This window comes from Haliotis rubra, unplaced genomic scaffold (genome assembly GCF_003918875.1).
Source record: "Haliotis rubra isolate DU_JTF1 unplaced genomic scaffold, ASM391887v1 Scf8, whole genome shotgun sequence".
NCBI lineage: Eukaryota > Metazoa > Mollusca > Gastropoda > Lepetellida > Haliotidae > Haliotis > Haliotis rubra.
Window position 1 is genome coordinate 2397831 of NW_025767523.1, and position 18766 is coordinate 2416596.

General features: G+C 39.2%; 1 protein-coding gene across 3 annotated transcripts in view; it reads left to right on the top strand.

Moving 5' to 3' along the window:
• LOC124261388 (receptor-type guanylate cyclase Gyc76C-like) overlaps positions 1–18766 on the top strand; it is a 175287-nt gene that overhangs the window by 66126 nt on the left and 90395 nt on the right. For all 3 annotated transcript variants that reach the window (XM_046695701.1, XM_046695700.1, XM_046695699.1), the window contains one exon: positions 4803–5106. In XM_046695701.1, the coding sequence (XP_046551657.1) occupies positions 4803–5106 (304 nt within the window). The remainder of the gene's footprint in view (positions 1–4802; positions 5107–18766) is intronic.

Consider the following 18766-nt stretch of genomic DNA (forward strand, 5'->3'; position numbering starts at 1 on the left):
TCTAGTTACATCTCTCAGCCGCACATTTCAGTGCCACTTCAGTGGTATAGTGGATACATGCCTGACATGTACTGAACAGCGGGTGGTATGTCAATTCCCGATCGCGTCATACCACAATAAGATGGTGTTTGTTGTTACCTTGCCTACCGCTCTGCATTAGTGAGTGAGTTTAGTTTAACACCGCACTCGGCTGTAAATAATCTAGTCTGGACCAGACCACGAGAATAATGAATATGCTGTGGACGACTTCGTGCGTTGAACAACGAGGTATTCGTAGAAATACAGCTTCCCCCGACAAATGTTTCGTTTGTTTGTCTTTCTGTTGATCATCGCCACACTAAGCAATAGTCCAGCTATATGGCGGCGGCTGTAAATACTCGAGTCTGGATCAGACAATCCAGTGATCACCAGCGTGGCAATCGATCTACGCAATTGGGATACGATGACATGTGTCTGTGAGCCTGACCACCCGATCCCGTTAGTCGCTTTTTACGACAAGTATGGGTTACTGAGAACCAATTCTTTCCTGTAGCTTCACGGGTCCGCTCTGCATTACGGGCACATAACAAGGGTTGTTGGGCTCAGTCTATTGCCTGAGATGAGTATCTCAGGGGGCTGGCACTACAAAACACTGACATTAATCCTCAGACATGTATGCATGTAACTGCATGCATCAAGTACCACGCCACGTGAGACCCTATTTCACCTGGCCTCCCGGGTCTTGTCGTTTCTCCTCTGAAACCACAAGGTTTCTCTAATGACTTATCCAAGCAGTGATATAAAATCGCTCTCAAGAATCTGATTCCCTTTGTAGTTCTGTCGCCATATATATTATATTTAAAAACCGGTACACAGTACGTTCCTGTGGCAATAGTACCATATAGACTCATGTCTAGGCGAATTTCGATTTTTGAATGTTTATATGCCCAAGTTGCTCACACTCTCCTGGGCCTAGATTTTCGAAGCTCTCTTAGCGCTAAGAAAGTCGTAAGTGCCATACATTAACATTAACTTACGACTATCTTAGCGCTAAGAGAGCTTCGAAAATCCAGGCCCTGATTGTCTTGATTGCACGGTTCTATAAGTGATGTTGTCACAGAATTGAGACGTCCACCCAGTTGTTAACTATTCGCAACTATTCGCAAGATTCATCATATTATGGATTTCGATTTGCAAAAACTACGTTTTTTCGTGTATGCTTGTGTTCTTGACTCAGTAAATGGGTGAATAATTATTCATAGAGTTTTGTTAAATCAAAACCTCCGTCATTTGTTCTTGGATATTGTTTCACAACGACTGTCAAGTCTAAGTAAAGTATGGGAGTCACGATCACCTTATCCCTGGTGTGCTACTAGCCGTTTTGGGTTTTAATAACGCAGTCCACACAGGCTTATTGTATGGTAGATGAGCTTCTTGAAGATCCATGATCTTCAGTCGTTAACCTTGTCGTTCAGATACTGATCTTTCGGTACTTTTGAACATCCACTAATTGGAATGGTGGTGCCTGAGGGGATTATTACGCGGATCTGTGTCAGAAGAGAAGAAGCTAATCACTCTAGTGCACTGGAAGAAATGTTCTAATTATGACTAAAATGAGGTCTCCCCGACATGAATGTGTTCGATGGAAGTCATTCTGTAATGATGGCGTCTTTTGTGAGAGAACGTGACGACATAGTTCACCGTGCGATGTTTATTGTCAGATTGCAGTAGTAGTAGTAGTAGTAGCAGCAGCAGCAGCAGCAGCAGTAGTAGTAGTAGCATCAACATCAGCAGTATCAATAGTAGAAGTAGTAGTAATGAAGCAGTGGTAGTAGTAGCAGTAATAGTAGTAGCAGGAGTATCAGTAGTAGTAGTAGTAGTATCAGTAGTAGTAGTAGTATCAGTAGTAGTAGTAGTATCAGTAGTAGTAGTAGTATCAGTAGTAGTAGTAATATAGTAGTAGTATCAGTAGTAGTAGTATCAGTAGTAGTAGTATCAGTAGTAGTAGTAGTAGTAGTAGTAGTAGTAGTAGTATCAGTAGTAGTAGTAGTAGTAGTAGTAGTAGCAGTAGTAGTAGTAGTATCAGTAGTAGTCGTAGTAGTAGTATCAGTAGTAGTAGAAGCAGCAGCAGTAATAGTAGTAGTTATGTAGCAGTAGTACTTGAAGCAGTAGTGGTGGTGGTAGCATTACGTACAGACAGTTTTGGTGAAAATCTAACGTCACGTTCAGGATACTTCATTTAAACAGCAACGTGCATGGTGTGCATGTGTGTGTGCGTACACGCTGCTGCTTGTTCTGGTTCGATCTAATTCCGACTTTATAGCGACCCATGTCGCAGTGTGTGTGTGTGTGTGTGTGTGTGTGTGTGTGTGTGTGTGTGTGTGTGTGTGTGAGTGTGTGTGTGTGTGTGTGTGTGTGTGTGTGTGTGCGCGTGTGTGTGTGTGTGTGTGTGTTGATAATTGCCCTCCAGGGATCAAGGGTGGATTTTATCCAAATTTCCCCGCTTGTACTTTGGTCTGTCTCCAGCTTTTTACACAATCGAAGGTATGACGGTAGAGTCTAGCTTTACGAACGGTGCCACTGCCATACCATGACACAATACTATTTACATCACGTTCCTTCATCGGCTTAAGATATATACATTGACAGTTTCTCTTCAAACCGTTCATTTAATTTCTTCTAAAGGAATAAGATATTTAGATATCCAATCCTGAGATGATGTTGAAGGACCTACAACTTACTTAACAACTAAAACAATCAACCACAGATCTGGGACGCTTCTGCAGATTGGCCTATTAAATGACATCTAACACAATCAAGCTACAACTCTCTTGAGAAATGTACGTCTGAAAGCTGTCTGCGTAGACATCAAGGCTTATCACAATCGCTTGGCGATAGAAACGGACACTACACTGTCCATCATCACAAACACACGCGACATATCAATCTCAGAACACAGGAAAGATTCTGCCAAAGTGACATCTTCCTTACTGAAATTAAGCAGAGTTTGACAACTTGGCTTAATTGTAGATCCCCAATTTGGGCATTAACACAGTTCCTCTTGATGGAAGCGACATTTTGGCATCTGAGTCCGGTTTGCCGTCAAGGTGAGGTCTGCCAATAAACTTCTGTGACAGTGCCAAACCAATAATGGTTCATGTCCCACTCAAAATTATCCCCCACTATACATCCCTGGGTTCAATCACAAGATGCTTGGTTCTTCTGTTGACGGTCTTGGAAACGTCACTTTAGAGGTAGTCGCCAATGATGCAACGCCATCACGCACGACTTTATAAGGCTTTGATCTCTTTCGCCTCTGCTCAAAGTGACATTGTTCTATGCAACCGACTCTTTCATGTCACCAACAAGCAAATACAATTACTTGAAAACTTCATTTACAAAATTAAAAAGCTCTAGACGTGTAAAACCTGACGGCTCTTGTCCGACTTCAATCTGATGAAAACTGTAAGATAGAAACGTTGATGACTTGGTTGAATAAAACAAAAAGAATATTCGTCTGATCTATATTTAATTGCATTAACAAAACCGAATTATTCTTTTCATTCTCAAGACGAAAAGACATCATTCAGATTGATGTGGTAACAGGAACGTTTAGGACTACAGAGGTACCAAGTTACACCCCAACGGAACAATTATGATGGTCAGTTCTCAGACCGCAGAACATCAACAAAGGTTTAAACAATTCAGGGGCACATATGTCCAAAAATCTCAAGGATCAACAGATGTGAATCGTGCCCCTTAGATGCTGACGTCAACTGATCAGGGTAGAATTTCACTAGTTATCATCCACTGTGTTTTGGTAGAATCAAGTCTTTCCACCAATACTTTATCATTAATAGTATGATAGATCGGTCTATCGGTACATCATTACCCTAATTACACTGAGAAAATGGTTCAATTACAACGTCTAGACCTCGACAGGAAATAGGTATTGGAGAGGGTGACATATTCTCTCTCACAGCATGCCGGCTCGCCTTGACATAAGTGAACTGATCTTTAAGACTGCGTTAAAGATATCAAATTGATTCTTATCCATTTGTCATTGTATGAACTATGTTTACCACGCTGGATATCACAAATGCGTCTGCCTCTTAAAGAGTAAAGTGTTGTGTATTGGTGGTAGACGATGTTTCAAAGAATAGGCCTGTGCGCTACAGTCTCAGCGGAATCGCCTAGTTTCAAACGCGAACATTTTGGAGAGCGTATTAACGTCTAGCGCGAACGTAGCGCGAAGGCCAGGCGTATCTCTAAACAAGTTCCACATCTGTGCGAGGCTTTTTTATGTATGAACATCTAAGTACGTAAGGATTGGGTCGTTTTGTACAAGGAGAACCATGATGTCGAACTGGAAATGTCAATACTTCATATTTCTTAGAGTCATATCTTAAAACAAAAGAAAATTTCAAAAGAGTCCAGTGAAGTTTGAAACCATATTTCACAGAAATATTTGTATAATCTATACGGATCATCACAGATATTCGATAAACGTCGTCTAGTTTTCAGTGAATCGACATTTCTGTAGCTACTTCTGTCTGTCTTAAGCCTTTCCGATATTAAGAGTGAATGTAATTTGCACAGAGTAATCTGTTTTCAGAAACTTTGTAATAGAAAATAACGATATCGTTTATTGATTTAAAATCCCTGAAATGGCTGTTTCTATTTATTGATTTGTTTTCTTTTCCGGGGGATAGACCCCATAGCCTAATTCTAACCTCTATCGACTTTATAGTGCAGGAATACAAATGAAAGCGGCGACAGACCCAAAATATTCATCAACTGATATTTGTATTTATCTTTTCCAGAAATGCTCCGATTACGAGGTATCCGAGAAGTCACTTTATCCGACATTCGCCAGGACATTTCCTCCAGCGACTCAGGTGACGAAATCCATAATCTCCCTCCTGCTTCACTTCAACTGGCGTCGCTACACGCTCGTCGTCGGATCGACACACCAGGATCAAACAATTGCCGAAAAACTGTCAGAGTTGTCGAACCTTTACAACATCACCATCAACAAGCGGATGAAGTATACAGAGCCCCACATCCCAGTCCTCACAGGAAACCCGTTCCCTGGTATCGTGGATGAAACCTATGTCGGAACTAGAGGTAGGACTGCGTCTCATATGTTTTTTCGGGTGTTACAAACTCCCAGGCGTCTAGATGAGTTCCCTGTCTGATTCCAATTACTTATTCTTGAATTGTATTTATAGCAGATTACTATTATTCATGGCCCAACTCCTGGGTTTCAGAGTTAGTTTTATGTCCTATACCAAATACACAATTGTTTAAAATTGTTATTAGTAGTCGACTTCGGATGTGTCGAACTCCTAGTTTTGTAGGTTGGTGCAAGGCCTTACTCCAAATTTGTTTTTCTTAAACAATTGTATTTTGTACTATTATTAATTGTCAACTGCGGATGTGTCACTTTCCAAAACTTCTAGTTCGAGGCCATATTCTAAAATTATATTTTCTTGAAAAAAGCAATTGCAACGGGAACCTGTCAACCTGTCAGAGTTGAAGTGTCAACGTGGATGGCTATCGGTTTCCGATATTTTCATGAACTGTACAGATGGTTTCTGACGTGACGGCCTCTCTAGCGCCACTAAACACTTTGTATACTGTATCTGAAATTCGCCAATAGAATTAACATGTTTACATTATTTGCTCTTACACCACGGACGGGACTATCCTCGATAAAGCCACACTTCTTTATATCCCACTTCGACACATCCGCAGTTTACTAACAGTATTTTCGAGGATATAAATTCAGTGATGTATACACATAGGCCTGGTGAAGTTTGCTGTACTTACTGGAGATTACTAATGACTAATGAGTCATGTTTAAAACATATCGTGTATTTACTGTAGTAACAAATTTGTTATTGTTCACTTGGGGACGTATACGTATTGAAATACACAAGCCGAAATCGATCAGCTAATGACATGTTCGTTACGGTTTCCTGTCAATAGCTAACTGACAATCCTTTCAATTACTTCCTGTGTTGTGTCGTTTTGCGTATTTGATGTGGCCCGGTTATGTATTAGTACAATCGTATCCTGTGGTCTCGATTGTATCGTAGTCATTGGGTGCATCAACACTCGTCATCTGTCAATATTTACAAATGACATGTGGAAGTGCACGATATATGTCAAAAACATTAAATAGTGTTGATTGGCTTATTCCTATGGAAGTCCATTAGGGGTATTTTTAGCAAAAACATTCTCGATACTAACAGCGTGTTGAAATTTCAATATGGTATATTATTGAATTTTAATATGGTTTATTATTGAATTTTAAGGTACAATATAGATTGTCAAGATACTAATATACTCTGTCGAATTCAATATATTGTGTTGACTTTCAAGGTACAATATTGACAGTTCTGGACTATATTTAGGAATGTTAAATATATAATGCATATATATTACCTTGGATTTTCCATCATAAATTTATTCACATAGCATCCTGAATTTTCAACTTTATATCTTGAACGAACAAGAAAGAAAACAAATAAATGGCCCTGATCTGTTCCCTTATTGTGTGTAAGTATTCAGGGTGTACATATCACTAAAGTAAATTCCGAAGTCATCTTCTTTTTACTATCAGACGAATTTTCTGGATATTTTAGTTGATCTCGTGCATGACATTGCACGGATATGTGTCATCAGTGTTCTAGTCGAAATGGTAAAACACCAGCTGCTCCTGCATACTACCGCTTTCGAATCCTAACTTGGTTGCAATGCGCCATGCCGTAGTGGTATGTCATCGTAATGTTGCTGACACAAGTCTAACTTATATCTTTCTGTTCAACAAATGGGCATTGTTTAATGTAATATCGGAGTTATTGAGCCTCCTTGGTATTCTGCTTTTCAGATTTGTTTACGTCGCCGTACATAGAGAATCTCACCCAAGTGTCTTCTGATATCAATTATATCAACACGAGTTGATAAAGTTACAAATATCCGAGGCTTGCCGAGGATATTTTAACTTTTATCAACGAGTGTTGATATATTTGATATCAGAAGACACGAGGGTGAGATTCTATTTATCATCCAAAATCACCCTTCATTAGTTTTCAATGAAAAATTTACATCTCTGAACACAGTACTGCCATTGTGACGTCATCAAGTTCATGACGTCATAGCATTGTCAGGGCATTGTACAAAATCTACTGTCAAAGCGATATCTCCTGTGGAACACAGTTTTGGATGATAAAGATGTATGTATTATCTGTATCTGTTTTTACTGCATAAAAATGAAGTTTGACTTTGATCCATCAGAAATGGCCGTATACCTATCAATATTTCTTGACCAACTAGGCACGTTACGATCCGGGTTAGAATTCTTCAGCAATCCATGCTTATCGTAAGGTGGTCAGGTTCGCTGACTTGGCTGACGCATGTCATCGTATTCAAATTGCGTAGATCGATGCTCATGCTGTTGATCACTGGATTGTCCAGACTCGATTATTTACAGATCTCGGCGTTAAACAACAAACAACAAGCAAACACAATCGAACAACTGCTGAAGGAACATTATAGTTTCAAGATCACAGGGTGGGCAAGACCCGGACCAAACTATGACATCGGTCCATTGTCTATATTACCCCCAAGTTGTTGAAAGGTTTCCATAACAGTCTATCAATAAATTTGTATATTGAAGTGAAACCATGTTTAAAATTTCCTTGTAGTCAGCAAAGCTGCTACGTTTTTGTTCGATTTATAAACATGATCCTCGTAAGTGTCTTTAAAGTTTGCACAAACCGCTCCAATCTACATTTTAATATGGCTTAAAACTTAATAACGACAATCATTATGATCTTTGATATAATTACATCATATATCAAACAGCATTTTAGCAAGAGCACTTTCAATGAGAAAGGTCTTAATTTCATTCAGGCGTCTTTGATTTTCTTCGTTCTATTTTTATGAAAGAGCCTGTAGAAAATGCTGCGACCGACTCATTTGCATTTATATTAGCTTTTTAAAAATAGGCAGTTTCCAGACATTCTATGATTGCGTTGTCTTAGTAACATTCCCAAAATATATGGGTCAAAGATCCATTGACAAGACAGGCATTATGTTTCAAGAACCACATTTATCTCAATCAGCTGTGCTTTAGGAATAAATGAGATATTAAATGAACTGGTGTCATCGTTGTACAATTTGTTGGATACCTTAATAGTCACTTTGCATTTATCATTTACTTTGATTAAGCCTGGATACGTATTGTCTGTGAGAGAGGACGTATGTCATGTCTCTGAAATACCTCATAACATACCACTACATCAGAGAGAGTAGGGCGGTAGGGTAGCCTAGTGGTTAAAGCGTTCGCTCGTCACGCACATGGGTACAATGTGCAAAGTCCATTTCTGGTGTCCCCCCGCCGTGATATTGCTGGAATATTGCTAAAGGCGGCGTAAAACCTCACTCACTCACTCACATTGAGAGTAATACACACATGTATGAGAAGTGTGTAACACCGAGATCGCGAACATCAAAGACTTCTAATATTCGAGTTCATTCGTTTCAGTGTTATCTTTAAACAAGGTATATGGCGGCAGTCGACATGAAAGTTGTTGACATAGCACTGTGGAGCGCCATGAATATTTATAAAAAGGAAATGCCTATTAACAAGTCCCTTGCCAGAGGCAGGATACTTGTATTTCTGGTGCGTGTCCGGCGGTTAATGGAATAATGTTGATGATAGTGATGCATTTGTGTTCTTTAGAACGTCTTTCAGGGTGAAATAAATGAGTCTAAAAATGAAAACAGTGGTCGAAATCATGAGCAAGAATCCACGTCATCGGAATGCGATGGCACGCAGTTTGCCACGTCATCGTGCACGGAAAACTCTGATATGGTCGGTTGTTCAATTGGAGAGTCACTGCAGGGATTATAGCCACTAATGTCATTTGTGTCGACCCCAATTTCTCTGTTCCAAAATTCTGCAAAATCACTCAATCTTTTGCATGGATATTACACTATCCATCTAATAGCCTTACATGGAATCATCCTTACAGGAGGTCCAGAGAAAATATCCCATCTTATATCCTTACATGGAATCATCCTTACAGGGTGTCCAGAGAAAATATCCCATATAATAGCCTTACTTGGAATCTCCCTTACAGGGCGTCCAGAGAAAATATACCATCTTATAGCCTTACATGGAATCATCCTTACAGGGTGTCCAGAGAAGATATCCCATATAATAGCCTTACTTGGAATCACCCTTACAGGGCGTCCAGAGAAAATATACCATCTAATAGCCTTACATGGAATCTTCCTTACACGGGGTCCAGAGAAAATATACCATCTTATAGCTTTACATGGAATCTTCCTTACAGGGTGCCCAGAGAAAATATACCGCCTTGTAGCCTTGCATGGGATCTTCCTTATAGGAGGTCCAGAGAAATTATCCCATCTAATAGCTTTACATTGAATCTTCCTTACAGGAGGTCCAGAGAAAATATACCATCTTATAACCTTACATGGAATCATCCTTACAGGGTGTCAAGGGAAAATATACCATCTAATAGCTTTACATTGAATCTTCCTTACAGGAGGTCCAGAGAAAATATACCATCTAATAGCTTTACATGGAATCATCCTTACACGGTGTCCAGAGAAAATATACCATCTAATAGCTTTACATGGAATCATCCTTACAAGGTGTCCAGAGAAAATATACCATCTAATAGCTTTACATGAAATCATCTTTACACGGTGTCCAGAGAAAATATACCATCTAATAGCTTTACATGGAATCATCCTTACAAGGTGTCCAGAGAAAATATACCATCTAATAGCTTTACATGGAATCATCTTTACACGGTGTCCAGAGAAAATATACCATCTAATAGCTTTACATGGAATCATCCTTACAAGGTGTCCAGAGAAAATATACCATCTTATAGCCTTACATGGAATCATCCTTACAGGAGGTCCAGAGAAAAATACCAGCTTATAGCCGTACATGGAATCATCCTTACAGGATGTCCAGAGAAAGTATACCATCTTATAGCTTTACATAGAATTTTCCTTACAGGGTGTCCAGAAAAAATATACCATCTAATGGCCTTACATGGAATCGTCCTTACAGGGTGTCCAGAGAAAATATACCATCTAATAGCTTTACATGGAATCTTCCTTACAGGGTGTCCAGAGCAAATATACCATCCTATAGCCTTACATGGAATCATCTTTACAGGGTGTCCAGAGAAAATCGCTGGATTCGATCGGCGTGTACAACAAAATCTGTAAGGATGTAATGACTAAATATATAATCAAGGAACTCCCAACCTCCGTGTTTGAGACAGTGTAACCCGGTGTGGCAAAGACACCGTAGTCATGGTCACAAGAAAAGACGAAGGCCAAATGTTTCCATTGATTTAGAAGGTTGTTGCCCTTCCTTTCAGGGACTGTTGGGACAGCACAAAGAAATAACAAGACTATACTGTGTGTCGCTGAAAAGAAATTAACCGACCCCAGCAACTTCTTCTGATTGATGAGCCTACAAACAGTGGGAGGCCACAGTATTGACTAGAGAGTAGTACGTGATATTGTTTTGAAACGTTCGGACGAACCAGAAACAGACTCCACTATATCAGAAAAGGACAGCACATTCCTGAATTCGAAATCTGGAAGCGAGGGAATTGATTCTGTAAACTGAAGTAACATTTTCAGGGAAAAAACGTGTTTCCCTAAAATTCAAATAGGCACCACTGCTTCATTTTCCTATACGGAAACCAATTCATTTTAAGTGTAACGTGTAACAGAATTAGCATCTCAGGATGTAATTTCAACTGTTTGAGGCTCAATACGGCTACTAACATGGAGGTCATATAATCACTTATGACATATCTCTACTACTGACAATAATAGTTATTCAAATATGGTCCGATGTATCGAGTGCAGCGTGAGATCACCACTTTATCCTCATTATAGATGTTGTCAAGACATCGTAAAAATGGGATGCCTAGAAGTTGGCCAGTAGAGAAGATGAACCTGTTGAATGAATGTCTTTCAGTGCGGGTTAAGTCAGTGAAAAACAGAAATTAAATTTAACCAGGCTGTAAGGCTTGCTGTCTTCTCAAGTCCTACATATCTGACCAAGTAGGTGAGCTGTTGTAAGAGGCGACTTACGGGATTGGGTGGTCAGGCTCGCTGACATATATTTCTTGAACAACTAGACCCGTTAAGACCCGGGTAGAATTGGTCTTCAGTAACCCATACTAGTCGTAAGGTGGCCAGGCTCGCTGATTTGGTTGACACATGTCATCATGTCCCAGTTGCGTACATCGATGCTCATGCTGTTGATCACTGGGTTGTCTGGTTCAGACTCGATCTTTACAGACCGCCGCCATATAGCTGGAATATGTTCGTGCGGCGTTAAACAACAATCCAAGAAACACCACGCCCACACCAGATAACAACCAGCCTCGAGTATCCGTTAGAAAGACCCATTGGACGCTCAAGGCAATCACAGGAACACCACACGAATGCCTTTTCGATCCAGAATTCCCAGAGCCAATTTATCCTGGAAATTAGACACTCGAAGTCACTCAGTTTATACAATAGGTCGAAGTGTCGATTAAATACTTTTTGTTTACTGTCATCAAGGCGCGGTTAGGGTTAAAAAGGGGGAAAGGGTTGTCATTAACATCCCCGATTTTACATGAGAGTCATTTAATTAATCATCCGACTGCGATTTGAGTGTCTGTTATTTCTCTGCCTCTCCTTTGCGATTTAAAATCAACGCATTTACATTGAAATCACATTCCAAACAGAGAACTGGAAACAGAATTTAATTAGATTCCTTATTTTATGTTGCTTGAAATTATTAATCGAAAATAAACCTGAAAAAACAATTGGTTCTTTTTTATTTTTTAAAAGATCTCCTTTTGAGAAATGTCTGATATAAGACCGTGAAGGAACCTGCTGAAATTCATGTGTGTTTCTCGAGTAGTCGCAAGTACTGAAACATAGTCCGAGATGCAGTGAAGCACTGGAAGCAGATGAAGCAGTAGTCAAGCAGCGAAACATGTCATAAGACATTCTGTTTCTTGTCGTTTAGTATGAGTGTTTCATATTTGAAACAACAGCAAAGAGCGTTTCGTCACAGACAAAAGGAGAGTACATTTATTGAATGGCTTTTTATATTTGGATATATGAAAAGTAGTGCTATTTATTTCCAGTGGTGAGATATTCTGTTGGTACTAATTGTTTAATATACTCTACTAAGAAAATCGGACTACTCTATCCTTTCGTATATCTCTAGTTGATCAGTCAACCCATTCTTTCATATTACAGTAGTTGATCAGTGGAACCATTCTTCATATTACTGTAGTTGATCAGTGAAACCATTCTTCATATTACTGTAGTTGGTCACTGTAACCACTCTTCATATTACTGTAGTTGATGAGTGAAACCATTCTTCATATTACTGTAGTTGATGAGTGAAACCATTCTTCATATTACTGTAGTTGATCAGTGAAACCATTCTTCATATTACTGTAGTTGATCAGTGAAACCATTCTTCATATTACTGTAGTTGATGAGTGAAACCATTCTTCATATTACTGTAGTTGATGAGTGAAACTATTCTTCATATTACTGTAGTTGATGAGTGAAACCATTCTTCATATTACTGTAGTTGATCAGTGAAACCATTCTTTATATTACTGCAGTTGATGAGTGAAACCATTCTTCATATTACTGTAGTTGATGAGTGAAACCATTCTTTAAATTACAGTAGTTGATCAGTGAAACCATTCTTCATATTACTTTAGTTGGTCACTGGAACCATTCTTCATATTACTGTAGTTGGTCACTGGAACCATTCTTCATATTACTGTAGTTGATGAGTGAAACCTTTCTTCATATTACAGTAGTTGATGAGTGAAACCTTTCTTCAAATTACAGTAGTTGATCAGTGAAACCAATCTTCATATTACTGTTGTTGATCAGTGAAAACATTCTTTATATTACTGTAGTTGATCAGTGAAACCATTCTTCATATTACTGTAGTTGATCAGTGAAACCATTCTTCATATTACTGTAGTTGATCAGTGAAACCAATCTTCATATTACTGTAGTTGATCAGTGGAACCATTCTTCATATTACTGTAGTTGATCAGTGAAACCATTCTTCATATTACTGTAGTTGATCAGTGGAACCATTCTTCATATTACAGTAGTTGATCAGTGAAACCATTCTTCATATTACTGTAGTTGATCACTGGAACCATTCTTTATATTACTGTAGTTGATCAGTGAAACCATTCTTCATATTACTGTAGTTGATCAGTGAAACCATTCTTCATATTACTGTAGTTGATCATGAAACCATTCTTCATATTACAGTAGTTGATCTTCATATTACTGTGAAACCATTCTTCATATTACTGTAGTTGATCAGTGAAACCATTCTTCATATTACTGTAGTTGATCAGTGAAACCATTCTTCATATTACTGTAGTTGATCACTGGAACCATTCTTCATATTACTGTAGTTGATCAGTGAAACCATTCTTCATATTACTGTAGTTGATCTGTGAAACCATTCTTCATATTACTGTAGTTGATCACTGGAACCATTCTTCATATTACTGTAGTTGATCAGTGAAACCATTCTTCATATTACTGTAGTTGGTCAGTGGAACCATTCTTCATATTACTGTAGTTGGTCAGTGAAACCATTCTTCATATTACTGTAGTTGATCAGTGAAACCATTCTTCATATTACTGTAGTTGGTCAGTGAAACCATTCTTCATATTACAGTAGTTGATCAGTGAAACCATTCTTCATATTACTGTAGTTGATGAGTGAAACCATTCTTCATATTACTGTAGTTGGTCAGTGAAACCATTCTTCATATTACTGTAGATTGTCAGTGAAACCATTCTTCATATTACTTTAGTTGATCCGGCAGTCAAACCATTCTTCATATTACTATAGTTGATCAGTGAAACCATTCTTCATATTACTGTAGTTGATCCGGCAGTCAAACCATTCTTCATATTACTATAACTAATCTGTAATGCTATGGCAGATTTCCTGGAATTATATTGAAAAAACTGGATGGCCCTCAACCTTTTATAGAGTAGTATAGTATGTAGATTGTTTGATTGGAAGCAGCTGCATTCGATAATAGCAAGGTTTGGTATTTTCGTGTGTTCTCTGTTATGGAAATCACGATGACATAATGGTTATATCGGTGGTTCCTGTTTGTCTAATTCCATCATCATTTCTGGAATCGATTTAGCAGGTGTTGCTGTAATTATTTATCGAGGATAAGACATTTACAACTGATAGCCTTTACGTGCCTGATATTGATTAAAGTTATCGAACAATTCAAGACGACGTTTAACGCACATAAAGCTGTCTCAATGTGGTATCACATAGCATTTATATGTGTGCATAAAGGTCCAAAAAGACACGACGCTGATGAAAGATATGACACAAAAATTCAAAGCAATACGAAATATGACCATTTTTTCTATTGCAGCGTATTTGTGGATACACCATATCGTTTATGATAGTAAATCACATTCGTTACTGTGAACGTCAATTCAATGTTCTGTACATGTACACGAAAACCTTATTGGAAACGCGGGCATTCCTGAAAGCATGAAAATGAAGCATTTTTTTATCTGAGGAGAATTTACCCCATTTAAATTATAAATGTTGAATAATATATATTCAGGTTGTGAGAGTTTCGAAAATACAACCCGTGAAGATCCCGGTTAGAATTGATCTTCAGCAACCCATACTTGTCGTAAGAGACGACTAACGGGATCGGGTGGTCAGGCTCGCAGTTTTCGCATCCCAATTGCGTAGATCGATGCTTATCTTGATGATCACTGGATTGTCTGGTTCAGACTCGATTATTTACAGACCGCCGCCATACAGCTGGGATATTGCTGACTGCGGTGTAAAACTAAACTCACTCACTCATTGGAAAATACATTTAAGCGTCTCATTTGGGAATTTTGATACAAGGACCGTTGTCTTGAACCTGGGTCGGGATTGTTGTCTTAGCGGTGTGACGACCTTAAGTCTATGATAAAGTAGAGGAATTACGATCATCTTTGCGCCAGGATCGCTTGCTGCAACGACTCCTGGTCAGTTATTACTTGTCCTTGCCGGTCATAAATCATCGTCTATATTCTCGAATAACCCATTGTTTATGTTAAGACATTGTTACCAAAGTTTGAAAACCTATACATTTATGCATAAGAAAACATGTAATGATTACACTCTGTATCTATTAAGTTTGACATTTAGGAAAATATCAATTATTAGTAATGAATATAACTATTTAAACTCTCATTTAATTTGATCATACATGTCAACCATTTTCCAGTAGATGCTTATTTCCAGATGTTTAGAATTATTGTTACTTCAACCGAACATTGAGAAAGCTGAAATAGGTGCTTCGTGATTTGGGGTAATTCGAATAACGCCATGGTTCCTTTTAACCCGATATATACAGACGGTTCTGTTCCTTGTGACTGGACACGGATTAGCACTTAACCCAGATTAAAGAATCAGTGGTAGCAAGACTTTGTGATGTCGACTTTGTAAGCTATATGAGGCCCCAACAGTACAAGTTTGTTTCCTGTTTTACGTCACACTCACCAATATTCCAGCTACTAGTATATGGCCGCGGTCTGTAAAATATCGAATCTGGGCCAGACAATATACTGAACATCTTTAGCATCGATCTACGCAATTTTCACACGATGACATATGTCAACCAAGTAGGTCATCACTCACTCACTCACTCACTCACTCACTCACTCACTCACTCAGTAGAATTTTACAAGGAAAACAGGAGCCACAACTGGCTGTGGTAAAGCCGGTTCCATGCATTTTCAGGCAAAATTAGGTTTGTGAGCGCGGGGTGACCGGGTAAGAATCGGTTTCCAGCACTCGATTGCCTGCCTTAAGAGGTCGAAGTAGATCAATACCACCATCATGACAGCATCGGAAGTTGCTCATGACATCACTCCCTGGTTTGTCAATGACGTCATGGCTCTTTTGAGCCCGATATATACAGACGGTTCTGTTCCTTGTCCCTGCTTTGTCTGATACCATCATTTGTAGGTTGCCGTGAGGTTGCAGAGTAGTGTTGACTGTCACTTAAAACTACTAACAGAAAACATTTCTAATTAAATCTGTTCCTGTCAGGGACCGCCTCCGTGGTGTAGTGGTTAGCCCGGAGAGCGGTAGGTCGCGGGTTCGATCCCCGACCGCGTCATAGAAGGTCGCAAATACCAAAAGACGTTAAAATATGGTACTTGTTGGTCCCTGCCTAGCGCTCGGCATTAACGGGTACAACAAGGACTGGTCGACTCGGAGTCAGTATAATGTGTCTGAGTGGGGTCTTCATTAGGGGTGGGTGATAATACCGGTTAAGCGGTATATCGCAATTCGAACATCACGATACCATATATTGCGGTACACTTTCCGCGAACCGGTTCTCCAGATACGATCGGTAAGTTTCTTGATGTAGTCAAATCTACTAATAACATTTGTATTTCCTTTATATTATTATACATTAATAGTTTTGAGAATGTTTATTGGTCATATAATTGCATTTGCGTCACTCGTTGCAAACTTTAGAGCGAAGTTTTCAATTTGGAAACATTTTCAATTGATCTCTTGTACAATCACATCTGAGTCCTGACAGTGGCCAGTGGCATCGTTTCAAAAGAAAAAAACCCAGTAATTTCATTACCTTGACTCGTGTTACACTTTCACAATATATTGCAATACATATTGCAATACGCCAACACATCTCGCAATATATCGTAAAACAAAAAATTTTGGCAATACCCCACCCTAGTATTCATGCTTCACTGCGGCATGGTATCTCAGTGGGCTAGCACTATAAAACCAGTTTAAGTCTGGGCTAGTACAAGCAGCCGCACATACACATACACACTCATGCACATCGTCATATGAGCGAAATATTCTCCAGCACAACCTTAAACCCAATTTCACCTCACTGTTCCTGCCAGACTAAAACATTTTCACTCATATTGCAGACAAGATTTCCCCTGTGCAAAGATAAAGTGGTGTCATATTTTCAGGATCACTATTCTCTCGGTGTCATGAGCGCCACATGTTGTCAGTGTTTGTACAAACTGTTTTCAAGGACATTGAAAGGTCATTACAATTAGCAAATTGAAATTGTCAGAAATATTTGTGTAAAAACAGCAAAATCGATGTAATCGATAACCAATCGATATATTTCATTTGTAGACGACATGTCATATTAGGATGTTCGTGTCTGGTGTTGACATTTACTTCCGTTGTGAGCTATATTACGCTGGAGTCGCTCCACTGGATGCTTTGATGGCTGAAGCGACATGCTGTGGTGTATCATTGTCTCAGGGGTCATTGGTGACCATTTCCGGTCAACGTCGGACACACACCTCACAGGAAGGCGACGGTCGCCGTCAATAGGCGCCGATTCGGTGATATTTTTAAATACCTAATGAAAAAAACTGAAATCCGAATTGTTATTCTTGAAACTCTGCCTTCTGTGCTTTTGGAAGAATGGTGATGAGTTCTTTATTCTTTCTTATGAACTTATTGGTGCTCTGCTGTGCTGTCTGCTGGGTGCATTTGTCAGAAGGGGTAAACAGGAATATGAGGACTGCATCCTATGGTGTTGTTGGGTCTGGCTTATGGGGTGACGTTGTCCGTCAGAGTTTAATGTTCTATGGTAACGTGTGATATAGTATCGGCTGTTATCTATTCTCTGACACACTCAAACATGGTGTCCTTTACTTTTCTGTGGCACACTCAAACATGGTCTCTGTTCTGTGACACAAAGAGCCATGGCGTTCTGTACTCTCTATTTTGTGCCACATTCAAGGTGTTCTTTATTCTCCCTCTCCCTCTCTCTCTCTCTCTCTCTCTCTCACACACACACACACACATGCCCGCACGTATGTTATGGCACATTTTTTCCGATGCGGATGGAACGTCAATATTTATCCCATAAAAGTTTCTAATTACAGACACCCACTCTCCCACTCCAATTTCGTCTGATTTGGACCAGTTATTATCAACATATGTATGCGATTCGTTAATTTCGAACCCTTAATGGCTGAAATCTGTAATTCATAAGGAGGGACATAGTTCTTACAATACTTGCATGAGTATTATCGACTCGATTAATAGCTCCACAAATGATGTGTTCTTGAAGACTAATTGCCCGGAAAAATGAGTCCTTCTATCGAAACTTCTTAATGGTCATCAGAGGAAGTGGTTTCCACCGAACTGCTGCTGGTGAGAGTATGTGAACATTGTACTGTGTGTCGACTCCAAAGTGGAGATGATATTTGGCTATGTTCAAGGATGGTGTGGGAAACTTGAGTGAAAATATAAACAGGCAACTAGCATTATTTTATTGTTGGATGGCATACTTTTTACCTGGACAGGGTTCATTGTATACGTTCAAAACTTTTGAAATTGAACAATTAATACGAAATGATAAGAAAACAGTGAAGTGGATTTTTTTCTTTTTGAGCTTTCGTCTTGTGCTTCAAATAATCGGTGTAGATCCTTTGGGTACTTCTCAAATGTTGCTGACTAAAAGTGACTACGTCGTAAGTTGGTATGCTTTCACATTTTGTTTCAGGCCTCACTTCGCACAAATCCACTACATCCACCGCACCCACACAATCACTTCACCTTCACTACCCGTGAAGGTCCGGGTAGAATATTGATCTTCAGTAACCCATGCTT